Source organism: Paralichthys olivaceus, chromosome 21 (assembly GCF_024713975.1).
Source record: "Paralichthys olivaceus isolate ysfri-2021 chromosome 21, ASM2471397v2, whole genome shotgun sequence".
Taxonomy (NCBI): domain Eukaryota; kingdom Metazoa; phylum Chordata; class Actinopteri; order Pleuronectiformes; family Paralichthyidae; genus Paralichthys; species Paralichthys olivaceus.
Window position 1 is genome coordinate 1,205,025 of NC_091113.1, and position 27,161 is coordinate 1,232,185.

At 46.3% G+C, this 27,161-nt stretch overlaps 4 protein-coding genes across 18 annotated transcripts in view; 2 read left to right on the forward strand and 2 right to left on the reverse strand.

Moving 5' to 3' along the window:
* Window positions 1–307: 307 nt before the first annotated feature.
* On the reverse strand, window positions 308–4,739 carry btbd17a (BTB (POZ) domain containing 17a). The gene is made up of 3 exons (XM_020111896.2): window positions 4,561–4,739; window positions 3,093–3,387; window positions 308–2,181 (listed from the first exon to the last, which is right to left on the reverse strand). Exons 1-3 carry the CDS (start codon window positions 4,622–4,624, stop codon window positions 1,107–1,109), a joined length of 1,434 nt encoding a protein of 477 aa, XP_019967455.2. The 5' UTR covers window positions 4,625–4,739; the 3' UTR covers window positions 308–1,106.
* Window positions 4,740–7,926: 3,187 nt separating this feature from the next.
* Window positions 7,927–27,161, forward strand: part of LOC109642519 (tereporin-Ca1-like) — a 65,296-nt gene continuing 46,061 nt past the window's right edge. Inside the window, exon 1 of the mRNA XM_069517861.1 lies at window positions 7,927–7,931. The gene's annotated coding sequence lies outside the window, so the exon portion shown is untranslated. The remainder of the gene's footprint in view (window positions 7,932–27,161) is intronic.
* Window positions 8,537–15,315, forward strand: gpr142 (G protein-coupled receptor 142). The gene is made up of 3 exons (XM_069517860.1): window positions 8,537–8,926; window positions 12,451–12,605; window positions 13,606–15,315. The coding sequence occupies exons 2-3, from the start codon at window positions 12,467–12,469 to the stop codon at window positions 14,562–14,564; spliced, it is 1,098 nt and encodes a 365-aa protein (XP_069373961.1). The 5' UTR covers window positions 8,537–8,926; window positions 12,451–12,466; the 3' UTR covers window positions 14,565–15,315.
* On the reverse strand, window positions 17,506–26,940 carry exoc7 (exocyst complex component 7). 15 transcript variants are annotated; one of them, XM_069517842.1, is made up of 22 exons: window positions 26,735–26,937; window positions 26,068–26,133; window positions 25,674–25,858; window positions 25,499–25,604; window positions 25,097–25,319; window positions 24,753–24,920; window positions 24,517–24,528; window positions 22,924–23,016; window positions 22,099–22,167; window positions 21,762–21,907; window positions 21,445–21,597; window positions 21,252–21,350; window positions 21,113–21,175; window positions 20,836–20,902; window positions 20,055–20,093; window positions 19,721–19,783; window positions 19,519–19,639; window positions 19,343–19,438; window positions 19,189–19,252; window positions 18,804–18,845; window positions 18,552–18,685; window positions 17,506–18,197 (listed from the first exon to the last, which is right to left on the reverse strand). In XM_069517842.1, exons 1-22 carry the CDS (start codon window positions 26,792–26,794, stop codon window positions 18,095–18,097), a joined length of 2,172 nt encoding a protein of 723 aa, XP_069373943.1. In that variant the 5' UTR covers window positions 26,795–26,937; the 3' UTR covers window positions 17,506–18,094. The 15 variants fall into 15 exon arrangements, with proteins under 15 accessions (XP_069373943.1, XP_069373953.1, XP_069373944.1 ...); XM_069517852.1 differs by lacking the exon at window positions 26,735–26,937 and adding an exon at window positions 26,613–26,718; XM_069517843.1 differs by lacking the exon at window positions 24,517–24,528.

A 27,161-nucleotide genomic window follows, 5' to 3' on the forward strand; every position in this document is an offset into this window, starting at 1 on the left:
TACACGTGTATAAATACACGTGTTAGTATTTGTGTTGTATTTATCATCACTTATATATTTGGTTCAAACAACACGGAGCAAAGTAAACAATGTATTCAGAGATAAGTAGGAAGTTTATTTATCTGTGTTTACAAGCTGATTAAACGTAAACATGTCATTTATTAATTTATAGAGAAACTACATCTTTTAAGAAAAATCATAAACTAAGTAATAAAGAACTACAGTACTTGAGTAAATGTACACAAATGTATATTTTAACACACTGAGAGGAATCTTAATGTAGAAGTAATGAAGTCACACAGTTCAGTTTAGTTTCAAAACTTTAGTAAAAATCTTTATTATCAGTTGATTAATGCGACAGTGACTCTACTCATCAAACACAACAAGGAACTAACAACGTGTTCTCACGTCTACTGTGGTTACGTGAATAAATTATGAAGAGGAACGAGCGAAAACCTGCCCAGAAATAAATGACGGTGTGATTCCCAGATCAAAAATCAGAGTACGTTTCGAGATGTTTTATAAAACTGTTGATGTGATGACGATATTTCAGCGAATAAAATGTTGATAACTGCTGTTGAAACAAAGATTATATGAATTCCTCTGAACTCACTGAATCACTTTTTACTGGGCTCAGACAGAACGTGACCCCTTCGCTGTAAATGGGGCGTATTAGCACCGATATATATAAAAAAAACCTACAAATCAAACTAAACACAAAGAACGAGTGACGGGAACAGAAAGAATCAAGGACGAGGCTGATGTCAACAAATCCACAAATCACAGGAAAAGACCAAAACCAACTGTTTCTCAAAGTTTCTGAATCTTTAAAAGTTGCTCACAAATATCTAATGTGATAAAAAACAGATGAGTAGTTTCTGGAGAAAGTGACAAACAGGAGGAAACTGTAGATTTGTTCGGGACTATTTTCAGCCTCATCCTCACAGAGACAGATTCTACACTCAGATGTTCTGGATCAGGAATCTCTGTATGAGACCAACATCTCACACGAGCAGGATTCAGATCCTCGTGATGTTTTCTGAGTGAGCTGTGGTTTCCGAGGGGTGAGGTCAGGAGGTCCCGGGGGGAGGGAGGGAGGAAGAGGCTCAGTTCTTTGTGGTTATGAGGGTTTGGTAAAGTGGCTTCACCACAATGTGGAGAAAGAGCGAGCTGTCGATGAGGTACTCAGACGTCCGGCGGTAAAGGTCGGCCTCCGCCAAGAAATCCCCGTTCTCCTCCGTGCTCTGGTGGAAGTTGTAGACGTGTCTCACCATCACCTTCCCCTGCTGCCGAGCCATCACCAGCACCGTCTTCTGGAAGTTCACCCCGGCGAAGTCCGCGCTGGACGTGGCAGGGGTGATGATGATGCGAGGGCGCCCTCCCTCCACGCGTGTCGGCTGCATGGCGCCCGTGTCCGTGTACATTGGCCTCATGCTGAGGGGTAACCAGCGAGGGGAGAACAAGGCGTTCCACGTCACCCGCTTGCTGGTGTCGTGGCCGCTGGGCCCCAGCTGGGTCTGGAAGCTGGTGCTGCGGTCGTCTCGCGTCGGGTTGTTGATGATCCAGGGCGACCCCCACACTGAAGACAGGTAGTTCCTGGGCACGAAGAGGCTGCAGTTCACGTCGAAGTATTTGGCCATGTGCAGCGGCGAGGCCGAGTGGAACTGGTAGGACATGTAGAGGAGGTCACGCACTGACTCCTGATAGCGGGCCAGGACCGGGGACTGGGTCTGCAGGCGGAACAGCTCTTTGGGAGGCATCATGGCGTAACGCACGGCCCTCAACGCGTTCTCCGCCGTCAAACCGTCCGGCTGGTTCTGGATGATCCAGGCCTCCAGAGCGGCAAAGAGCTCCATCTCGCTCTGCAGGATGAGGTCGGAGCGCTGCAGCAGCGACATGAGCAGCTGGCTGCTGATGGTCACCCACTCTCCGCTCTGCAGCACCGACGACAGGTTCCAGGCCAGATACTGGAGGCAGCTGTCCCGCAGGGTCACGTCCCCGGCCACCACGGCGTACTCGTACCAGCCGGCCACGTGGCCTGACGGGGACTCCCGGGCCAGGTTCTGGGTCATGTACTGGGTGACGCCCTGTTGGAGACTCAGCACCTGGTATTTTGAGGCCAGCTTGTGCAGCGGCGTGGCCTGGTCCAGACGCAGGGAAAGTTCTCCACAATACAGATACCTGCACGGAGAGAGAAGCACGACATGCGGCAACCAGTCAAACCGACTTCCTGTCACATGGAAACACAGTAAAAACAGACTGAGTGGATAATCGCTCATGGACCCTGATGAACAAACAGAACTCAACGACAGATCCAGCAGATTTTAATGTGGTTTCATATTTGTTGGGCCTTGGCGGTCGAGTGTCTGAACCCAACGTGAGCCAGATGTTTTCACCGACGAGAGCAAGAGCAGTGTGAAAAATCAAGTTGACCAAACTCAAACCTGAATATCACATAAAAATGTTTGCCTGAACCCGGAGGAACCTGGAGGAACCCTTCAGAACCGGTCGGGTTCTACTTGATGGAGCTAAATGTTCTACCCGCTCCTGTTAGACTGGTTTTAAAAGTGCTGCAGTTTGTTTTTTGCCCACTTGGGGGCAGAGTAACCTCACAACAGGCTGGAAAACACAACTGTAATAAACCTTCTCATATCAAAATGATGATGTCCGACACGAGGCGACATTCAAACCCACGGGAGTGAATCTAAATCTGTGCTTTGTCTCTGTCGTGCTCTGAAAACATCATCTGGCTCTTCAGCTGCTCAGCGACCGCTCGGCCCTAAAACCAAAACAAGCTGAAAGAGGCTAAAAGTAAAACCGCTCTTTTATTTAGATTGAATTAGTTTTCCGCAGCTGGAGTTCAGGTTCAGATCAAACTCATCAGCGTTTGAGATGAAATGGATTTAATCATTGATCTGTGCCGAGGCTCCAGGACGTCTGCACCACAGGAGCTTCATCGACTGCTCTGCTTGGTTCAGGACTCGTCATCGATTGTTTGCGGCTCTGCAGTTACAGCTGATCCCACTGGAGGGCGTGATAACTCCGCGTGGAGCAGAGGGTCGACCTCCGGGGACGAAGACGTGACCTCTCACCTGATGAACTTGTCGAACACCGCGGCACAGTCGGCGTTCTCCTTCAGGACCAGCGTGCTGCTGTTGCGGCTCAGCAGCATCTCCTCGAACGCGGGGCTCTGCAGGGAGAGCACCAGAGAGTGAGCCTGGATCATCTTCACCTCGTCTCCGCTCGGCGTCTCCACCCGCAGGGACACGTCGCTGCCGTTCCCCTGGAGCAGCAGGGCCTCCAGACGCTGCACCAGGGTCAGGGAGTGGCTGATGGTGTCCCCGCCGCTGGCGCCTCCGTCCGGGGCCACGTCTACTTTCAGCATCCCTGGTGGAAGACAGAGGGTGAAGGAGCACGTGTGTTTCTCTGAAGACGACATTCGACAAAGGAGAGTTTGTGAAAGACGATTTCAAATCAAAGGTTCAGTTTCTTTCAGGAACGAGTTTGTTTTTAGGGCAGATTGTGGGTCAGTGTTGTTCGGATCTATACGTGTCATTGATCCGTCCAGATGCTCTGGTGCGTCTGGATAATGAGGGATTGTGGGTCACGTTTAATTAAAACAGTTGTAGCACACACACACACACACACACACACACACACACACAGTAGACTAGTTGTTTCTTGATTCACCAAAGTTTTGTTCCTCTTTCTGATTCTTGATTAATATTTGAAACTTCCTGTTTCCTGAAACTGTTGTTGAGAGTTGATGATCAAACTTTCTCGTCACCGTGGAGACGAGTTTGTTTCATGTTGGTGTGAATGTTGTGGACGAGCGAAAAGAAACTTATTAAAGAATCAGTCAAATATGAAAAAGTTTAAATGTCAGACAAGAGAGAAGAAGAATACTTTGGATTGATATTTAATAAAATACAAAGATCTGAAAATTCGAGAGAATGAAGTTTAGAAATTAATAATATTAAGAAGAAGAAAGAGTTATTTAATAATTTTAACCACAAGTGAGAGCAACTTTTACATCTGAATCACAGAGAGACTTTAAATTAATCTGTAAAAATCTGATGAATATTTCATCTTTTTAAAACTCTTCTGTACATATACCTCATTTAAAACTATGACATCACTGAAATCAACCTGCAGCTACGGTGTGTTGAGAACTCTGAAACAAAAAAGAAGTAAAATACATTTTAAACAATTAAAATTGCCCAGATAGAAAGTTACACTGCACAGTTAGTTAAATTAGTTTAAAACTTGAGTGAGATATTTGAGGTAATGTACAATGTTTTCAAATATTTAACTACTAACCCCAATTCTACAAACGTGTTCACTGTCATACATATTCTTTTTATTTGGCCGAAGAAAACTTTTAGAAAAACAAATGAGCGAAACAAACAGTGACACATTTAGTTCTATGAGGAGAAATCCGTCCACACGAGTTTGAGATTCACGTCAAGACTCTTTCACAGTTCAGCATCATCCAAGTCACAGATTCACATGATTCTCTGCTCAGATCAGATTTCTCCAGACGATCCGTCTCTAACTCACCTGCAGCAGCAGCAGCCTCCTGCAGACACAGACTCAGGAACAGCTGAACCAGGAGTTTCACCATCTTCTCTCTGTCTTCTTCTTCTTCTTCTGTCCGTCCTCGTCTGGTCTCTGCCTCTGTCCGCTCGACTGTGGAGGACCGGGAGGGAGGAGGTGTGTGTGTGTGTGTGTGTGTGTCTGAATGTGGGACGGGGGGTCACACACAGAACTTCATCGATCGGTGGGTGGAAACAGGCCTGGGTTGTTTCCATGACTACCACTTTGATTCCGACTTTCCTGTCCTTGGGTATCAACGCTGCATCGACTCGGCGAGGAGGCCGCACGGGACCTGGGACAGATGTGGAGTGAGAAACAGCTGGAGGTGTCCTGACGTCTGCGGGTGAGACAGACGTTATCACACCTCGTCCTCTCAGCTGTGAGGGTCTCAGCAGCAGATCAGTCTCTGCGTGTCCTGATGTGTGTCAGTGTGTTCACCCAGTTCAACACAAGTGCGTGACACAGCAACACAAGCGATTTATTCACGGCCTCAGGCCACAGCACGATTCATCGAGGGGGGGGGGGGGTCAGTTACACAATCAATATTTCTATGTGCACGATTCTGTCAAAGGTCCGGATCACAAGCCACAGAATCGATGTTGAACCCACAGGACGAGTTGCTCTGTCCCAGTCTGACTCTGAGAGGAGACACCAGAGTCCTGAGGAGTCAGGACATGTTCGGTTTCTCTTGATGAAACTTATTTTATTTTGGCAGCAAATGTGGATGAGAAAGTTTTTAAATGCAACCAAAGTTTTCTGTGTGATAAGATCACAATGACTTGAAGTCAAGGTTGGGTTTGGGTCAAGTTAAGGCTTGTAATTACAGCTCAGGTCCACTAGAGGTCAGAACAGCTGCGTCTGATCAGCAGCTTCATTTCAGATACAAGTTTTTAAATCTGTGAAACAAACAAAACCGATGAAACATGAAATAAAAACTTTATGAAACGAGACGGGAGAATCACAGAATGTGAACTAAATGTTAAAGTATTGAAAAAAAACACTTTTTCTCTAAAGTAAATGATCTTCGGACGTTTTTCTTCTTCTCTTCACTGTTTGTTTGACTCTTTTCCACGAGTGTGACTGATGATCTATAATCACATGGACTGAGTAAGTGTTTTCTGCAGCTGCGGTAGATCCAGCTTGTTTGTTTTAGCGTCACAGCTTCGGTATGTTTTGGACTAATAATAAAGCATCAGTCAGGGACAAGCAGTTATTGAGCTGCAGTTACTACGAGAGCTGGAGCTGATTTAACAACCGGTCGACCACCGATCGATAAATATGTTTCAGCTTTATTGTCTTGTTTTGTTGTGAATTCTTTGCGTTGAAAAAGCAGAAGAGACGTGAGCAGCATTTAAACTTTAAAAACAAACGTGGATAAAGACAGTTTACGAAGTTTCATGGAAATCTGTCCAGGAGGTTTTGTGAAGATCCTGTAAACGGACAAACACAGTAAAACACAACTTCCTCGGTGGAGGAAACAAATCTCGACCTTCTGCTGCAGGTTTGGTGAAACAGCGTCACGACTGTGAGTCAGAGCAGAGATTAGACGACGGCGTTTGTCTGGAGAGCTGCTCGTGTTTCAGTCTTATTGCCTGAAAGCTGCACAGAGCGACACTTCGGAGAGCTGAGGTCACGGCCGGCGTCCAGAGGGAGGTGACCCGTGAGAAGACGAGCTCGGCCTCAGCATCACTTTATCTCAGTGCAGTGGCTCCATTAACCTCCACCCGCCTCCTTCACGCCGCCACCGAGCCCCACAGGAAGGAGGAGGCGCTTGTCTGTGAGGGATGAGCGTTGGCAGGCGGAGCTCCGACATAAATCTCAGTTGCCGTTCGACTGTGCAGGCGTGAAATTGGCTCGATGATTTAAACATTCTGTTCATTATACATATATTTAAATACAACCTCCTTCTGTCAGTCCACAGTTGTGTAATCAGAGACAGGAAGTCCCTTGACTCACGTCCAGAACATACTTGAGGTGAAACTTTTTCCATTTTGGGAGAGTTTGTCTTCTTCTATCATCTGATGACCGAGATTCAACCATATTAGGAGGAGCGGGGGGGGGGGGGGGGGTGGAGCCTGACTGAGAGCTCGTGGACACACCCACCTACACCTGCGACCGTATCGCTAAAGCAGACGAAATGTTTACTGACGCTACGGATCAAGTTAGAAGTGAAGTCACTTTCTCATAGACTTCCACAGAAACAACCAGTGGAGTCGCCCTCTGCTGGTCATTTGAGAGAATACAGGTTTCAGGCACGACCACGTTGGCTTCACTTTCCGGACCTGGAGTCTGAGAACGCTGTTGTGAACGCTGTTGTGAACGTTGTTGTGAACGTTGTTGTGAACGTTCTGTGGTTTACAGCAAACTGTCAGCTGCGCTCGTGAAGGAACATCACACGGCTGCTTCAGTGATTTTCTTTCTAAAGTGACTTAATTTGATTTCTGTTGATTGTGGAGACGCACATCAACCTCGGCATCGAGCGGAAAACATTAAGTTTAACCCCTCACATCCTCCCTGGTCCTGCCTCTGCATCCTCACCCTCCAATCTAACCGGTCCGATCGATGATGACTCACGTCTGCCTCTGATCGCCGCCTGCCAAGGTTCATTATTTGCTCGACTCCCCTGCCGCAGCGTGAGGTCAGAGGTTTGTCACTGTAAGTCAGATAAACACACGAAATGATCTGCGGCTGCAGGACGACGCTCAGCAAACTGTGTCCGAGCTCACGTAGGCCTCGGGTTTGTAAATGATCCGTCAACAGACTAAACTGATGGATGGATTCGTTCTCCGCTGCTGCCTGTTGTTCGCCTCGTGCTCTGTTTTCTTTGGAGCTTTGCTATTACAAACAATTTGCAGTCGTGAGACGAGAGTCCTCCGAGGATTTAACTAAATTAAAGACACGTTTGTCTCATACTAAACAACAAATCGGCTCCACGTCCTCTGATCTCGGTGATTTCCTCCCTCGCGAGCGTGTAAAGACTCAAATGCTGCTGCGAATTCATACGTATGATTAGGAAGCGACTGCTGCTGGGCGTCGTCTAATGTGCGGACGTGTGCTAATAAAGTCGTGGGCTCGTGAATGTGTTCGGTCACAATAAGAAGATGCTCAATGGGACAAAAGGTTGGTTTTCACTTTGTGAGGTCACAGACAACGCTGTGCTGCCAAGTGTGTGTGTGTGTGTGTGTGTGTGTGACACTGTGTCCTTAATACAAACATCACGTATCATCATTATAATGATGAAGACTTATATAAAGATGAACATTAAATATCATATATTATCAATATATTGGACGAATTCATTTTTTAAATCATGATCCTCTTCATAATAAAGTCAATAAAACAAATCAACATGTTGAATAAACTTCCTGTTTGTCTCTGTGGTCAATCTCCAGCTTCTTACACACACGCACACACACACACACACACACACACACACACACACACACACACACACACTGGGGTGAAGTCTACATCTCAGGATTCATCTCATCCTGTGACGTTTCCTCACATTTATAGTTTTCACATTTAAAATTCATTCTCACCACACGTGAATATTCTCCCTGATTGTTCATCAGCACGATGCAGAATCACGTTTCTCTTTTCAATCCTGCAATAAAAAGCTTCTTCACTGTTCTGAGTCGGACGCGTTGAATCAGTTTCAGTGAAACTGTCGTTAAAACATTCTGCACAAACAACTCTGGGAAGTTTTTGCGTCGTCGCTCGTTAATGGAAGTGAGGCTCGGACTGTTTCACTGAGAATCTGTGTGCGACAGAAACAGTTTGTGCTCGGCTGCAGTTCGGATTCAGCCTCTGCACACTGACAGCTTTGTGTGTGTGTGTGTGTGTGTGTGTGTGTGTGTGCACTTTTCCAGCGTGAACACACATCAGACTTAAATCCCTGTTTGATGCCTCTGCAGTACGGAGCTGGAACTCAGCCGACCGAACGCCACCACATTTCATTCCCTGTGGTTTTCCCCTCCACCCCTCTATTCCTCTCTGCTCTGCTCTGTTCTTCATCTCTCTCTCTCTCTGTGTCATTTGCCTCTTTCCATCCTCACATCAGTCCCTCCCTCGCTCTCCCTCTCCTGTCTTACCCTTCCCACATTTTCACTCCCCCTCTGTCTCCTTTCTCCTGTCTCCCTCTTCTCACTCGTTGCAGTGATGTACCAGCTGCCTGGACTTCTCCTCCTCCTCCTCCTCCTCTTCCACATCTCCTCGGCCTGCGTCCGTCAGCGATGTCAGGGACTCTGTAGGAGCCTCGGGGGGACGACAGAGCAGCGGAGCGGCTGCAGCTCCGGGGGAGCGTCGCTGTGAGAACTGGATGTAAAAGGTAAGACTGCCGACGCTGAGATTAAACATGTAAGTCAGAGGAAAACTCTGTGATCACTTATGTTCCCGTGTTTCTTCTGCAATCAGAGCTGCTACACACCATTGACTTCAGATGTTGATTCAAGGTGGAGTCTTATTATTAAAGTTATTTAAAGAAGCAGAATCTGGATCGACTCAGAACTGACGTGATTCTGAACCCGGAGCTTTTCAACTGAAATGAGTAGAAATTGAGTTTTCTTGTTATTTCACGTCTTCTGAGAGAAAAACATTTGTCTTTATATTCGCTGTCATTTCTGCCAAACTGCACTTCTGGATCGTGTCTTCTTAACAACGCGGACCAGAGGTCAGGGTGTTTTTTTCTCATGCATGAACTTTGCAGCAGCACAGTTCACGTTCTGCACGAGGAGGACGGCAGCCGTCCGCTTTCCCAAGAAGTTGCTGTCACGTTTGAAAATGCATCGTCCTGGCTCTCATGGAAAATGATATGTTTGCTGTACAGTGAGGCCGGCGGCTCCTTTATCTGGCAGCACTGTTGTTTCAGGTGCTGTGTCTCTTGATGAATAATTAAGAGGACTCAGCAGAGCCCGGGCAGAGTTCAGATCAGCTTCCTGGGCACTGAGGCCTCCTGCAGAGCCGCAGCCTGGAGCCTCCAGCTGCATCTCAACCCTGGGAAGACGAGTCTGAATCAGAACCAGCCCTCGGCCTCTGATCTTCAGTCCCTCAGATTCCTCAGAGGAAACATTCGGCCGACACTTGACTGAAGCAGAACATGATCGACGCCTTCTGTTGCCATGTCGATACGTTTCATTTCCCCTGAGTAGAAAGTCTTCAACTGTCTGAGAGTGAGTTTAATGAAACACCACCGAGGTGCAAACGTCTGAAGCACCCGAGGGACGGAGCTCGACTATTAGGCAGCAGAGTGAAGTGGCTGCTGGGATATTGACTGACCGGTGTAATTACTGGTCCCTCGTGCTGGATTCGAAGGAAACCTCACGACCTGCTCGATCGTCCAGTGACCGTCGTGGTCCTGAGACGAGGCTCCGAGCAAACACATCAGGCGTTTGAGCAGAAAACAGAACGGCTCAGGCAGTCGTTGTTTCCTGCGCAGGTTCGTGCGGCGCTTCAGTTGAGTCGTTGCATCAGTGTCGCATTTCATCCAGCTCAGGAAACGTTGCTGATGATGCAACAGGTTCCACAAAATCAAATCAAACGGTTTTAATCATCAGTGAAATGAGCAGGAGGTGGATTCAGACTTCTCTCGTCACACGAGAGGACACATTTGATGTTTTACAAAATTTGACTTTAACCTGAAGCCACGACAAACGTCTCATTGACATAAGTTCACTGGAACACGATTTCTGCTGGAGTCCAAAGTCCAGTTCTTCTGTTCACGAAACATTTTATTTACTTACTTGTTTCTCTCCATGTTGTTTTCTTGTGTGTGACACACTGGACATGAATGTACAGCTCATCTGGATCTCCTGTGGGAGTCCAACCCTTATTAATACTGAATAAGACGTCAGCACACGGAGCCAGTTACGTAACAAAGACTGAAACATGAGAATGTTTTCATTTATGGACAAAGAGGACGAACTCCTAATTTAAGACTTAGTGCTGAAACGTCCCGGAGCGTAAAGACGTCGCATCACAACATCACAGACGGAGGAGAACATCAGACGCAACAGAGGATGAGAGAGGAATATTCTTTCTACAGTAAATTAATGCCAACGTATAATATGAAGGCTAAAATATAAATTTACATCAGAAACAGCAGAGGATCCAAAACATCTTGACAAATATCCATTGTTTTTATGGCCAATGTTTAAATTTTCCTTTAATTCTCAGGATTTAAAGGTTTTTTTTTAACCGTTTAACTTCAACCCTCGTAAACCAAATAATCAGATTTGAAGCTTTAGTTTTAACTGTTCTTCTGTCAGATATATGTTTTAAGTGTTTGTGTCTCCAAATCTGAATTTAATGCTTGTTTTTATTTTTATTATTCATCTTTATTCATGAAATTGTTAAAAGTATTCTTAAAGCGCCGAAAAAGAAAATGTATTATTATTATTATTAACTCAGGAAAACTCCATCTGCTTTTGTGACAAGTTTTTATTTGTACTATTTTTCCTTTTTTTAGACAAAAATAAAATGAGCTATGTTTAATACAATGACGTAAATATCAGATAAAATAATTAAAACAAGTAAATCCCGAGGATAAAAAAAGACCTTCAGTCACTTTGACCCGTGACGTCAATCAGGAGCCGTTTTTAGAAGTCGAATCTCTCACCGACTCCGTCCGAGACGACCACAATGCATCAGCTCTCTGTCCCGCAGACTGAGTTACACCATCGATCTGCATGATTCTATTTCAGAGCTTTTCTTTAGACTAACGTGGGGGGGGGGGGGGGGGGGGGGGGGGGGGGGGGGGCTGAGCTGCCGAGCGTTGAGATGTTCGATGCACGTTTATTTTATGATCACATTCCTGCTACGGGCCATAAAGTCACACGATGCACATGCAGGGTTTTGGCACATAAATATCTTTTACGACGGCAGAAATAAAATATCGCAGAGTGTCGGTGGTGTTGATTCACTCTCAGCCTCGAGGCCGGTCTCAGCCCGGTGATGGTGTTTACGTTGGTTGAGCTTCTACAAATGGTTTGTGAGTGAAGGCTGCAGAGATAACACAGTTCAAATATGGCTTCATGCATGAGTGAAGCAAATTAGGACGAGAGAGAGACGGAGAAAAACAGGATGGACGGCACCGGGTGAAAAGGTCAGACGGGGAGACGGTAATGATGCCGGGGCGGGCGGAGGGCGGCGAGGTCGTCGCTGTCGGCCCATCTGTTGTTGACGACCTGAAGTTTAATCGACTGAGTGCAAACTGTGACTTCTGGTTTGAAACTGAAACTGTTTGACTCAGCGAACATCATTTAGCTGATGCTGCGTGTTCGTGTGACGCCATCATGTAAGACTCATGATATTAACATGTGTCATATGTCACATGACCTCAGCTACGGAACCAAAGCGTTAAAAAGAAATTATTAATTATTATTTTTACAAAACAATACTTTTGGCAAATGAAACCTAATTTCAATACAGATGTCCTGAATGTCTCTGCTGAAGTTCATCCTCTTGATCGTGACACTACATCTATTTAATGATTATAACAATAGAGACATTTAATTAAAGAATGATAAATAAAGACTAGAATTAGAATAATAAATAATAAAAAACTGAGAAAAGATTAAAAACGCACATTTTAAAATATGTTTCTAACTAAAAAAACACAAAAACATGTGTTAGACGTTAACTTTACACTGAATCAGTTTTCCTTTCATTCCTTTGAATCCAACCCTCTGTACTTTCCCACAGACTCAGTCTCTTGGGATCGTTGACAGTAAGAAAACTATAGAACATCTTCGGACTCATCCTTTAAACCCACAGTCGGACGTTGACGTTATTAGTTTTCTGGTGTTTCTCCGCTCCGACTTTGAACCGCTCCTCTGTCTCTGCCTCGTTCTCCAGGGGGAGCACCAGGGTCATGATCGACTGGCCCAATGTGACGGCGTCCGGCCCCCAGGAGCCGGGCCTGAGACCCGAGGAGCTGCAGAAGTCCAAGTGTGTGTTGGGCTTCGTCCCGGTCATCTACTACAGCGTCCTGCTGTGTGTGGGGGTCCCAGGTACGAAGTTTAAACTGACCTCAACTTTTGTTTCCGCAGGACGAACCGACTCTTCGAGACGATTGGCTGCGTCGTTTGATCAGCTGCTGCCGCTCAGACCCACAGTCGATGCGTGAACTGAGAACTCGTTGAATCTCTGCTTTGACGTCAATTTAGAACAAAAGTGGGAACAGAAGAAATCAATGCTCCTTCACTGCTGCTCTGTGGCCCATTCAGATAATAGAGTCCACCAGCTCTGTTCACAGGCTGCAATAATCGAATCATCTAACAATCCATACGTTTGGGTTTATGAGCTCGCGTCCGTCCGTCCCTTCAGCCGACCGTCCCTGGAATCTCTCCGCAGCAGAATTTATTGCCTCAATAATCCAGGAAGTGGAAATAACTGCCACTTTGATGGAATGTGTTTACACCAGCGTTGTTCTCATTACTGAGCTTCGTCTGCAGGTCGATGAATATTGATTCAGCGGGAATCTGGAGGAGAGTGGCGATCAAGGCGAGAGGACGTGTCGACGGAGCGTCCACGTGACCTCAGGGTCTCGTAATTATCCTCTCAGGGAAATGAATGTGAAAGGTCGGAGGCCACCGTCGACCGCTGAAGGTCCGAGGACTGTTTTCTAAATAACCACAGTGGAAATATTAATTAGAGATAAGAAGAGAACAAAACAGATCCTGTAAAATCTGCAGAGTCAAATAGATCAGTTGTTATTTTGGAGAATCCGTCGTCGTGATGAGTCCCCGCCGCTGGACGTCACGTTTGAAACTGGTCAAATAAACGGGAGACAACGACTTCCTGTCTTTACTGGCTGATTACACGTGGTTTATTTATTTTCGATGTAAAATCGACCAATCGCATCAAAATCTGTCCTCAATGCATCGACAACGTGTCAACACGCTTAAAGACTCTGATGTTGGACGGACGCATGAAATCTATAACTTTTAATTAGTTAGTAAAAGAAAGTTCAAAGTTCTCCTGAGATGATCTGATGTTTGTCTCTTTCAGTGAACGTCCTCACGGCGGTGGCCTTGTCCCGGCTGGCGTCCCGCACCAAGAAGGCTCTGTATTATTACCTCCTGGCGGTGACGGGCTCAGACATTCTCTCCCAACTCTTCATCATCTTCGTCGGCTTCCTGCTGGAGACGGCGGTCTTTCACCGTGATGTCCCCTCACTCCTGCTGCACTCCGTCAGCGCCGCAGAGTTCGCTGCCAACCACGCCTCCATCTGGTCCACCGTGCCCCTCACCGTGGACCGCTATGTGGCGCTGTGCCACCCCCTCCTCCACCGCCAGATCAGCTACCCGGCCCGAGCCAGGAAGATCATCGCGGTGGTCCTGGCGTTATCGCTGGCGTCAGGCGTGCCCTTCTTCTGGTGGTCAGACATGTGGAGGAACAGCCACCCGCCCACGGCGCGGGACACCGTCCTCATATGGACACACGTGACCATCATCTACTTCCTGCCCTGCAGCATCTTCTTGGTGCTGAACTCGTTGATAATCCAGACGCTGAGGGTGAGGCAGAGGCAGCAGCGCTGCCACGAGGAGAGTGGACCGAAGTCGGCGCCCCCGGGGCGACTTGGGAAAACCACGGCCATGCTGCTGGCCATCACCTCCGTGTTCTCTGTGCTGTGGGCGCCCAGGACGGCCGTGGTCATCTACCACCTGTACGTGTCCTCTGTCCACAGAGACTGGCGCGTGCACTTGGCCTACGACCTGTCCAACATGCTGGCCATGCTCAACACGGCCGTCAACTTCTTCCTCTACTGCTTCGTCAGTAAGCCTTTCCGCGGCGCCGTGCGGGACGTCCTGCTGCTCAGGGGGGGTCCGCTGTATCCCCGCCGTGCTCTGCCGCAGCACCAGGCCCCCACCAACGCCTCCATCTCCTCCCTGTACAGTGGGAACAACAAGCGCTCGCAGCGGGAATGCACCCCCCTGTCCCCCCGCAGGGCCAGAAAACCCTCGTGACCCTTTTGCTCCCTCCTCTTAATCCAAAACACCCGTCATCCCACGGTCCCCGAGCATTCCAGGCCCCAGGGACGCACCCTGCGCTCCGGCCACGACCGTGGACCTCGGCCAGTCGGCCCCGGGCCCCTCACAAAGGCCCCGACCTGAACTCAGATCACAAGAAGTATGTGTATGGTGATGAAGTGTCAGCGGCTGTTGTTCGTCAATATAAATCAGACGAGATGACAACTTATTTATTTTTTCGTCTGAAGAATTTGACGAAATAAAAGTGGACTTTGGTTTTTATCACTTTTCCGTACATGGTCGTGATGTGAGAGAATATTTTATAGTTTTATGAGGAAAAAAAGGAAAACAGTTTGGTTTCTCTGAGTGAATCAGTGATTAGTGACTGAAAGCTGCTGCTCTTTCAGGATTAGTGTCATTTAGTGTGTTTTAAATATTCTGTGTTCTCTGTGAGGAGGAAGAGTTTTATTTTGGCGCACACACACACACACACACACACACACACACACACACACACACACACACACAGTGAGTTGAAGTTGTTGTGTCAGTGTTTCTGTGGAGATATAAAACCTGTGATGAATGTACAAGGTCTGACGAGGTTCTGTCCTGATTTCAGAAACATTTAAAGCTTTTAAACGAGGAGCTGCTTAAAAAAGACTTTATTTAAATTTCAGTCTTACTCAAATTCAATTTTATACTAAATCCTAATATTCTTATTCCATCACGAAACAGATTTGTGTTGTTTTGGTGCTCGGAGTTATTTTTGATCGTGCGACCAGTGCATGAGGTGTGCGACGAGATTCTGGCCAACGTTGGTGTCGTCTTTTCTTCGTGACTAAAACATCGGTGTGGACGTGACGTTTTCCAGCATCTGGATAATTCACATTTTAAAAACGGCCCCACCGACTTCTCACCAGCACATTTTGCATCAGGCTTGATTCCAGTGTGAGATGATGGACAGGAAGGGAAAAGTATCTGACCACACATTCAGGGTTAAAGTTTCCACAGCAGCCACCTGCCTGCTCCTCCTCGGTCCTCGCTGTGTTTCCTGGAACAGTGTCGGTCGGTCGCCCCGCGTGGCCCCGTGTCGCCCGGCTCTTGTGGCCCTGCGCTCAGCCCCTGGCTGAGTTCTGAGAGTCTGGACGCAGATGTAGATGTGAAGCGTTTCTTTGAAGACGTCTCCCGCTGCCTGACAACAACAGAGGGGGCAGAGTGAGAGAGCGAGCAGCGAGCTGACACTGCGGAGGACAGCGACTGTACAAACAGTTAGGATGATGATACGATGTTAAGAAGCCGGAGCAGGTTTTGATTAAAGTGTAATGGAGCCTCACACGTCCACAGAGCTGTTAGAGAGGAGACGGCTGAGGACATTAAAGAGCAGGTAAACTCTGCTGGACACTCGTCCTCCTGTCTGCTCGCCATCTGTCCTCTGTTCAAACACTGCTCAGTGACCCTGCTCCTACTCAGCTGCCGCTCTGCAGGTGTCACAGGGAATCAAACACCGGGGCGAGTGACAAGTGAGTCCTATCAGATGGGACTTGTCTAAACACAGGAAGCTCATTGTGTCCAGCTATAAATAAAGGTAACCATGGACTTTATATGAAGACGCTCGACACGTACCCACTTCCTCCCTTCGTTTTGCCGCCATCTTTCTCCGGTGACATCACTTGAAGTCAGAGTTTGACGTTTATCACGTTAATCAGCCGTGGTTGTAAAAAAAACTGTCAATCAGCTTTTTAATCGATCTGATATAAAGACGACTGTTAATGACGGAGGTGGAGACGTCTCACACAAACTCAGAGACGGACAAATACGACACAACAGAACTGAGAGACGACAAAGACACAGACAAAATCTACTTCAGGTGAAAACACACGTTCAATGGACGAGGAAATAAAACCAGAGCAAAACAAAAAGAATTAAAGCTGCAGGAAAAGAATCTTTGTGAACAAGTGAACGTTTCGCTTAATTAATGTTTTCAGTGAATCAAGATAATTATATTCATGTGAGAATTAAAGAATAATGACGCAGTCAGATCATCTGTCACGTGTTTGTCTCTTTCATGAAAAACTTAAAATACTACAAAATATTAATGAGGCGAGGTACAACACACACACACACACACACACACACACACACACACACACACACACACACACACACACACACACACACACAGAGAGAGTTTGATGTTTACCTGAAATGACTGCAGCGGGAACCTATGGCGGGAACAGGTAAGTGAGGTGGTGGGGGGTGGGGGGGTGTCAGGTGACTGAGACATTAGAAGGTGAGGGGGAGCCTCTAGTGGCTGGAGGGAGAATGACAAAGTGGATTATTACAACTAGTTTCTTGGAGTTACTGGTTATCATCACTGGTTTAAAGTGGAAACAACTGCTCAGTTATTGAAGCAGAAAATCTTCTCAGAGAAAAATGAAGATCAAACAAGATTCAGGAGAAAATCTTGATATAAACAGTGAATTATTAAATATGAACGACTTACTCTGCTGCAGTGGCTCAGTCTGAACACTTGGGGGCAGGCTGGTCTAAGTTATTATTATATATGAATAATTATTTCTGTGGCTGCAGGAGAATTCAAATGAAAAGAGAGAATAGAGAGAGAGAGAGAGAGAGAGAGAGAGAGAGAGAGAGAGAGAGAGATGAAGCTGCATCAGATTCTCTGGATGTCCCGTGTTCGTGCGTCTGGAGACGTTTTACGCACGGAGACGCGCGGCTCTGTCTGTGCGCAGGAGCCGCAGTGAAGAGAGGAGGAGCTCCTCCTGATGGAGAACCGAGTCTCTGCTCCTCTGTTCATACAAACCTTTCAGATTCACCTCAGCTGCACAGTCACATGTGAAGTTATCATCGACAACGTGTCAAAATTCCTATTGAATTGATTCCAACGTAGAAACTAAAAATCAAAAGTGAACCTGAAACATCAGAGACCAGAATTTATTCATTTCATCTCAATCGAACAAAACATTCAGAGCAAAGAACTCAATCATTCAACGTGTCTCCAGAGCAACAGGACAAACAGTCAATACCTTTAATCACCATGGAAACAAGACCTCAGAACAGTTGGTCTGGATCCAAACAGTCGAGTTAGTGAAATGAAAACTGCAGCTTCTCGCTCGGTAACGAGTTCGACTGCTTCGCTCACTCTCTGTTCAAGAGTCGTTTCCTCACCGAGGCTCAGAACACAAATAAAATCTCTTATCCGTTATATAAACTTCAATCTGGAGCTGAAACCACAAACAAATGTTCAGAAACTCAGACTTTGAAATCTGTTCAGGTCTGTCGTTATTTCATTTATTTAAAACGACGGGTCTAGAGATCTGGTCAGTGCTGCGTCAGTGTCATCAACAAATTAATTCAGAGTTAATTCAGAGTTCCCTTTATTTGTCTGAAATGTTAAACAGCTAAATTACATAAATACATCACGTTCATTCCTCTTCGTTCAAATCATCGGACACGACGAGGGCGACGGTGAAAGAGGAAAACGAGTCTGGGTTTATTTAAAGTGCTTCTCAGGCGGACGTGTCGAACAGCTTCTCGATCATCTCCTCCACTTCCTCCGGGCGATACTTGTGATACTTCTCAGGGTTCTTGGTGAAAGAAATGTTGGCACATCTGGAAGAAACACGACCAACAGAGGTCAGTGATCAACAAGACGACACGTCACGATAAATCAGATCTTTACAGACTGAATGGATGTTTTCTTTATATGTTGTGACAGTAAAATAAATATTTAGATGCTTTGGACTCAAAGAAGGAAAAACTGTTCATGTGCTTCAGCCATTTTATGAAGACATGTGGAATTTGTCAAACTCCCTTTGACGTGATAAATAATAATAGTTGAATGAATTAAGTTTCCAGAGAAAACCTTTGAATCTCTGGTGGAACTTCTGTCGTATGTAAAATATGAAACTAAACTAATGCTTGGAAACTGAAAATAAGCCGATGTATTTCTTGTGTTTCTCTCACCGCAGCAGAAACGCTCTGTACGTATCCGACACCACTTTCCTCTGAGCCTGACGGATGAAGTCCCGCTGCTCCTTGTCGGGAATGGCCCAACCCTTCTGAGTCTTACACAACTCGTCCAGCCCGTCGTTAAAACCCTGAAAGAGGCCGAGAGACGTTCACACTCTGGTGTGTCACAGCAGAGAAGGTTTTTACAGCTTGTGGTGTGTGGACAGATATTTGAATGTGTGGTGTCAAAAGAGATTCTGATCTCACCTTGAATTTGTCTTTGATTACTTGTCGTTCTTTATCTTTCAGCTGCAGGAAGACGAGACTTCAGTTACATTCATGACAAAGGGCAACATGACCCAGAGAGGAAACATATAAACTTTGAAAAATATGTTATTGAGTTCTCAGTTTTTAGATCCCTTCTTAAATTCTCAACTTAATATACAGTCTACAACTGCTGAAATGTTTTGAAAGATTCAAACTCTTCCAGCTGTAACAGTCTGGACCCTCACTGGGCCTCGCTGAGCTGACACAGTTATAAACTTTTCTTCGGTGCCAAATATCATGCAGGCGTGTTGAAGTTGACACGTCTGTATCAGAGCGGGTGAAATGTTTGATGTTCTCTAGGAAGGACGGATGATAAAGTTCTGACCTTGGTGCCGGGTTGGAAGACGGGCATGTTCCTGTCGGTCAGGTGCTCTGTGACTTTCAGCCAGCTGAGGACAGCGTGAAGAGCGTCTGGTTAGAACTCAGACGTTACAGACACAAGGAATGTGTGAGTGAGTTTCTGACACGTGTGCGTTTACCTGCGCTGGTACATCTGGATCTGCTGCTCTATCAGCTCTCGGTACGAACTCTCAGCTTTCTTCTGGGTCACAGTCACCAGCTGGATCAACTCAGACCTGAACACATTCACAGGAGAGAAACAGGTTTTGAGATCTCCGTGACTGTCTGAGGGTCAAACAGAGCAAGTCCCACTCACTTCTCCAGAGACTTGAGGATGTAGTTGTAGTTGTTGTGCAGGAAGATGGAGCTCAGCGCTGAGTCCTCGTACACTTTGGATTTACTGAGCAAGTTCAGCTGCAGGTTTCCCAGAACTTTACCTGAAAGAGTCGTCCGTCAGTTCACTGAACAAACGTTAAAGACGAGGAGCTCACGGTAAATTCAGACGTGCAGATACGTACATATGTAGCTGCTGAGGAGCCGTTTGTTGAAGTCGGAGGTGTAGCTGCTCGCTGAACTCGTCTCTGGAATAAAAGAGTAAACAGAAGCTTTCAGCACAGTCAGAACTTTAAAGAACTTTTACTGTTTCATTGATTCTTATATTTATTTTCTGTTAGGATCGACAGTGAGATGAATTCTACTTCTCCACAAACACTCGTCTTTTTAAGATCAGTGTTAATTTCAACAGACGAATCTCAGCACATGCACATCACAGCGTCTTCTGCATTTCATGAAGAACATGGTCACAACAGAACACTGAGGGTGGGGGGGGCCTACACACGGGCTGGTGCTTACCTCGGGGGTCTAAAGGAATATTGTAAGTGTCCCCCAGAACTAAAAGGGCCGAGGCAAGGCAGAAGAGAAGAGAAGAGAAGAGAGGCACAAGTGCAAAAAGGTTAGAGAAGATTTGTTAGTGCAGAGAAGCAAACAGTCATCAGCCAGGAAGCGAGGAAGAGGAGGAGGAGAGAGCCGGACCATGAAAGAGGAAGAAAAGTGAAGCTGCGATCAACCAGAGACCTCGGCTGCTGAGTGACAGATGTGAAGAGATATGAAAAGGAAACAATTCAAATCAATGATTAATGTTTCTCTGAGGTTTAACTGCGGCTGACGCACAGAATCTGAAAACAAGTCACAGAGCGGAGATCTGAGGCCGGAGGAGGGAGAAGGAGGAAGAGCAGCAGGGGAGGAGGAAACACATCAGAGTCACAAACAGAAACCAGGAAGCTGGTCAGTCATAGTGGGACTGTTTTTAAAGATGGACGACACGTCTCCACTTCCTCCTGTCGCACAAAAATGATCTTGAACTTTTCATGGTTTAGAACAAGAGTCAACATTCCTCTGAACTGAAAAGTTGGGACTGTATAAAACTGTATATATATATATATACTGTATATATATATATATATATATATATACTGTATATATATATATATATATACTGTATATACACACAACACAAGAGGTGTTGAGTGAAGGTTAATTAGCGACACTAATGTTTGTGATGTCGTGTAGTTTCCACCTGATCATTTTAAAAAGCAGCAGGAGCGTTGCGCTAACTCGAGCTAACTGTTTGTACCTTGTGACGCCAACATGGCTCCGGCCGTCTCGTGGAAGTCGAGCAGCTGCTGCAGGAACAGGATCGCCTGCGAGAGAGGGGGGGAGAGAGAGACAGAGAGGGAGGGAGAAGGAGAGGTCAGGGTGACTGTGCCTCGGCTTACTCATAAAACCGGCACTGTCAGCCGTTACCATGGAGACCACTCAGATCCCCAGAAACGGAGAAGCGGCTGGATTCTTCTGGACGAGCGTCGAGTTTGTTAACATCACACAACACTGAGGTGAGAGAGTGAGCTTACGTTGCTGGTCAGCTCGTGCACGGTCCCGTCTTTGGGCATGTTGTATTCTTTATCAGGGTCGTTCTGTGGTTGGACAGGATTCAGTCAGTAACTGATTGATCGATTATTGATTATTGAGACTTAAATTCTGACGTCTTGCCTTGATGCTGTCGGCGAACTCCTCCAGAGCTTTGGCTCCGATCGTCTCCATGGACGTGATGAGTGTGGGCAGTTTGTTCTTGGTGCTCGCTGCTGTTCCCTGCTCACACACACACACAAATACATAAACTCTCATTATTATGCGTCACGGACTCTGGACGCTGTGAAGACAACGAGGCGTCGCTGATGAGGACCTGCAGCGTGGCATCGAACTCAGACTTGTTCATCTTCAGGTGTCTCAGGATGGGGAAGATGGTGAGGACGGCTGAGTAGTCGTGACGCATGATGGCTCTGCGCGCCGCCGACACGATGTTGTCTCCCTCCAGCATCAGGTTGTCCAGAGCTTCCTGTGGACAAAGGACGCAGAAAGACGTGGTGAAATATTAACTTTGATCTTAAAACATTTGATCTCTGTCTGATGATGATTTCTGAGAACTTTTATTTGAAAAAGTCTAGATTCAAAACTAGTTTTATTCTCGTCAGATGTTCGATGTGTTTCTTCATCTCTGACCTGAATGAGGGAGTCAAACGTCTTCTTCTGATGGTGCTCGGGGATGATCTCCGTCAGCAGCACGTACTCGCTCTGCGCCAGCTTGACGAAGGCGCTGATGCAGTGGATGTACGAGTCGATCTCGATGTCCAGGACGTCGTCTTTCCCTGAGAGGAACAAACACGGAGTCAGACAGGAAACACGCTGCTGTCAGACATGTTGACGTGTTCACTATGTGTCTGTGCTGCTGTGACTCTACAGAATATGTGTTGAAGCTGCAGGTGAGATCTTAATTCTAAAATACACCCGGCTTATCAGCCGTGTTCCTTCTCTTTCCCCGCGTGTTCCCGTCACTCACCTGCGGCGGCCCCGTGCTTCTCGGTCAGAGCGTCACTGTGATGTTTGACCCGCAGGTCGTGATCGTAACCTGGTGGGTGGGGGTGGGGCAGCAGGGAGACAGGTCTAGTCAAACCACGGGGGGTCGTGACTAGACCAGAGGGACAAACCTGAACCTGGTACAACTGTACCGACCACCACCAAGCACCAGGGGGCAGAGGAGGGAAGGAAGCAGGACAAGCCCACTACAGTCAGCGAGGGGGGGAAGCGCCCACAGACCTTTGTGTTGTGTGTGTGTGTCTAAAAGTGTGAAGTTAGTGAGTGTGTGTTAGAAAACAGCTTTAACACAAACAGCTTTTACTTCACCACAGAATCTACTTACTACATTTCCCAGAATGCCCTTGCAACCCCTCACGGGATACTTCTACAGGTGTGTGTTGCTGTTACCATGACAACAAACGAGCTGAATGAACCGTCTGATGTTTTTAAAACTTCATTTAGGAACAATTTGAAAAGTGTTTGCTCAGAGAATCTTCAACACTTTTACAACTAATGTCTCACTAATGAACGAGCAACTGATTTGGTGCAGAACTGAGAAATGAGCTCTCGTGACATTCCTCAAAGAGAAGAGTTTTAAAATGAATGTGTTGTTTTTACACTTGAATGAATACGTGACCTCCTGCTGAGAAAGATCTGGACGTGTATCATTTAAGTTTCATTAAACACCTGCAGTGAGTAGAAGCTGTTTTCAGTTTTCCTGTTGCTCTGAATAAACAACAGTCAAAGAGGAGGAGGAGGAGGAGGAGGAGGAGGAGGACAGAGCGAAGAGAAGAGCGAGGTGCGTTACCTTCCAGAGGAGTGAGGTTAGAGCCCCCCTTTTTCCCATCCAGCCCATGCTGTGAGTACTGTTTCAGAAGGTTCTGAGCCTTTCGAATGGTCCCTGCTCCCATGAACAGAGACAGAGTCCAGAGGAGGAGGAGGAGGAGGAGGAGGAAGAGGAGGCAGCGAGGTCCAGACAGCCAGGAAACAGAAGAAGAAGAAAGAGAAGGAAGAGCTCGGAAGTGAGAGATGGAACATAAGACACCACATCCCTCCACCGGCAGAGGGGGGGGGGGGGCACAGCCTAACACCACAACAGGGACACCAGGTGATAGACAGAGCCGCAGAGACACATGAACTACAACACAGTGTAACCAGGTGACGTAAGAGCAGAATAAACAGGTTAGATCAGTTATAAACATGAAACAGCCAAAACAGTTCAAATCCACAGTTCACTTCACAAACATGAATACAACAGATAAAACTACAACATGGTGGAAACACAAAGTTCATTCACGTTCACGATTCATCGTCCAGCTCCGTTAGTGAGTTAGTGAACGAGTCGCACACTTAAAGCTGCATTCACTGATTCCATTTTGTTCAGACACTCGGGGGCGGAATACTTTTTTATGTTCTTAGTTACAGTTGTGACATCAGCAGCTCGACTGTTGTGATTCTGACGCTAAAAATACAGAATTCTTTTATGAGGGGGGGTGAAAGAAATTCAAAAGAATAAAAAAAAAGTTTAAACTAAATCAAAATCCCGACGAGGAAACACAGCCTCTGAATTTTGTACTGAAAAGTGGATTTGGTCCGAGGCTAAAATTGTATCTGACGGGTTCACGTCTAAAACCTCTGGACTATTTTCTATTACTCTCTGGAACATCATAACTTTTTTGTTGTGAGTGTTTGTGTCATTTTATTAATAATAGAACACACAGTCACAAACAGACACACACAGACACACAAACCTGCCACACACATCAACTCAGCAGAACTCGCTCACACACAAGGAGTGAAAAGCTTCAGTTTCATGGCGGTGAAGCGGCAGAAGCTCAGCAGCAAGTTTTCATCACTCGAGATTAAATAATGATTCATTCAACGTGTCGGAATAAAAAAAAAACACTGAGATGAACCAAGATTATTAAAGTAACATCACATGTTACTCATTAATCTCCTGCTGCTTTATGACTTAAATAGCAAACAATGAAAAGACAGAATAGTTTGTCGTTATTTTGTTTTCGTCCTCTGCTCTCCACAGCTTCCTGTCCTAAGCTGACGCAATGAAAAATGTCTTCCTACTGCTCAGTTCTGTCCGTTTCCTCTGAATCTGTGAGCTACGGATGAAAAGAGCCTAAAGAGATAATTTGATGATATCAGCAGCTGATTTATTTGTAAAAATCCAAACAGCTCAGTATTTGTAACTCGCTGCTGATCCCACCGGTGCACGACATCATGAAAGTACCGGCTGCTACACGAACACACTACGTTTGTCCAGGGAACAAATCAACTTCTGCACTTTGACTCTCCTACGTCTCACTGCTAACAGGAAACAGAACCGCTCACTGTCATCGGACGGACAGAAGCAAGCAGGAGGCGCACACTGAAGCTTTGTGTTTACCTGGGATGAAGACTGTCATCACGACACAGGGATTATGAGAGAGGAAGAGGATGAAGGATTAGTCAGAGCTGAGTGTGAGGCGGCGGTGAACAGGATCATCAATGTGGAAGAGACTTGTTAATCTGATCGACACTGTGAGCATGGAGGAGACGTCGAGAGTCTTCATCTCCTACATTAATCAGAATCACAGGCTGAGGTGGACAGATCGAGGGTTAGTCTGAGAATCGGCGCCTGACCTGGTCTCTTAGGAGCCTTTTTGGTGGGCGTGTCCTTGCGTTTGGTCTGGACGGCGGGGGAGTAGAGGATCCCGGAGGAGGCGCTGTTCTTGCGGAAATGATCCTTCAGGCCTTTGATGGATCGATCGAGCTGATTGGACCTGATCTGGAAGTAGACGTTCATGAAATCTGCAAGAGGAGACGAAGCAGCACAGGGAGGGGGGAGGTGCTTTAGACGAGTCCTTTGTAAAATGTTTCTCATTGAAGGTTTAGTTTCATTTTTATAAATTCAGAGTAGATTCCTAACAGGAAGCTGGAGCTACAGACCACATATAAAAAGTGTGGACAGATAGAGTCCTCCTCACCCTGGTTGTGTCCGTACTCCACCAGCCAGCCGGCGATGCAGATGATGTCCTGGAGCACGGCCTCAGGCAGATGTTCCAGCACCACGTCCTCCTGCACCTCCAGCTCCTCGTCCACGCTGATGGCGTCCAGGATGAGGATGGGGGGGACGGGTTTGCTGTAGCGGGTCAGCAGGCTGCGGAACTCGGCCTCCAGCAGCTCCTTACCCTTATCAAAACGAGCTTTCTGCAGGGGAGGGAAAACATCTGACTGCTCTCAACCTTCTGATCCTTCATCAAACTGTCTTTCATGATCCAGGGTTTTTCAGATTGAACAAGATCACAGACACAAAGTGAATCTTTCATTTCTTTAGTTAATGATCATAATTATCGAACATTAACTTGTAAACACAGAAGTTACTGTACCACTGTGTTGAGTTCAGGACTGTCGGGATTGTTGTCCTGAAAGTAATCCACAGCTTTCTGGATCTTTGCGATGCAAGCGAGATACTCGTCGAGTCGACCCGTCGGTCTGGAACAGAGAGAATCGTCAGTTTCTTACATCACCGCTGAGAACACGACGGCAGAGTGGACGTCTCACCCCTCTCTGATGATCCTGTCCGTGTCTTTGGCCACGTGATAGTAACTGATGACGTGATCCATGCAGGACAGAGTCTTGTCCACGTTCTCCTGCAGCCGCTGCAGGTTCTCCGTCTGCTTGTGGACGGGGATTATGGAGTTCTCCAGCTGCATCAGGCGGCTCTCGAACGACGACAGGATGGAGACCTGACGACAACGACAGAAAATAACTGAATAAAGACGCTCACACCGGCCTGGAACATGTTTTAAAACTTAAATTAAAGAACATCATACTTTAGATAAACATCAGTTCAAACTGTCTGACATGAAAACCTTCATCAAACCACGTCCATGTCAAGATCATGATGTGTGTGTGTGTGTGTGTGTGTGTGTGGGGGGGGGGGGGGGGGGTGTACCATGCCATTGGTCAGCTGATCACTCTTCTCCAGATTCTCTCTGATGAACGACAGAGTCTCTTGTTCCTGAAACACAGAACATGTGATGATTTACATGTTGTTGACATGTTGGTGATCAATAAACAACATGAGGTGACGTCAGTGAAACACACAAACACTTCTCTCTCTCTCTTTCTGTCTGTCTCTCTGTCTGTCTATCTCTCTCTCTCTTTCTGTCTATCTCTCTCTTTCTGTATCTCTCTCTCTTTCTGTCTCTCTATCTGTCTATCTCTCTGTCTCTGTCTCTCTCTCTCTCTCTCTTTCTGTCTCTATCTATCTGTCTCTCTCTTTCTGTCTGTCTCTCTATCTCTCTGTCTGTCTCTATCTCTCTGTCTGTCTATCTCTCTTTCTGTCTCTCTCTCTTTCTGTCTCTCTATCTGTCTATCTCTCTGTCGGTCTCTCTCTCTCTATCTCTCTTTCTGTCTCTATCTCTATCTATCTCTCTGTCGGTCTCTATCTCTCTGTCTCTCTCTCTCTGTCTCTTTCTGTCTCTCTCTCTCTCTCACCTGTTTCAGTTTATCTTCTATCTCTCTGTCTGTCTCTATCTATCTGTCTCTCTCTGTCTGTCTCTATCTATCTGTCTCTATCTCTCTGTCTCTCTCTCTCTCTCTCTGTCTCTCTCTCTCACCTGTTTCAGTTTATCTTCTATCTCTCTCTTCCTCGCGGACGCATCTTCGGTAGGAATCATCCCGGAAGTGAGAATCGTTACCGGACAGATCTCCGGTGACTGAGAACCGAATAATTCACTGAGTTAAATCATAAACACCGACGACGCCCAAAAGCTAATGTTGTGGAAGCTAATGTTGAAGTCCACAATCAAGCTAGGTAGTTTTCCGGTTAGCGTTTCAAAATAAAACATGATGCTGTCAAAGATGGCGTCACAACTTACTGAAAGCAAGTAAAATGAGATAAATGCTCACCAGCTTATTTCTTGGTTTGCTTGGTTTGATTATAACATTTATTTTGCTGCATAACTGACAATAAATCAATAAATATTTCTTCGTCTTCAACACAACCAAAGCTACTTTACCTTATTTTGAAGGTGAACATGGCTG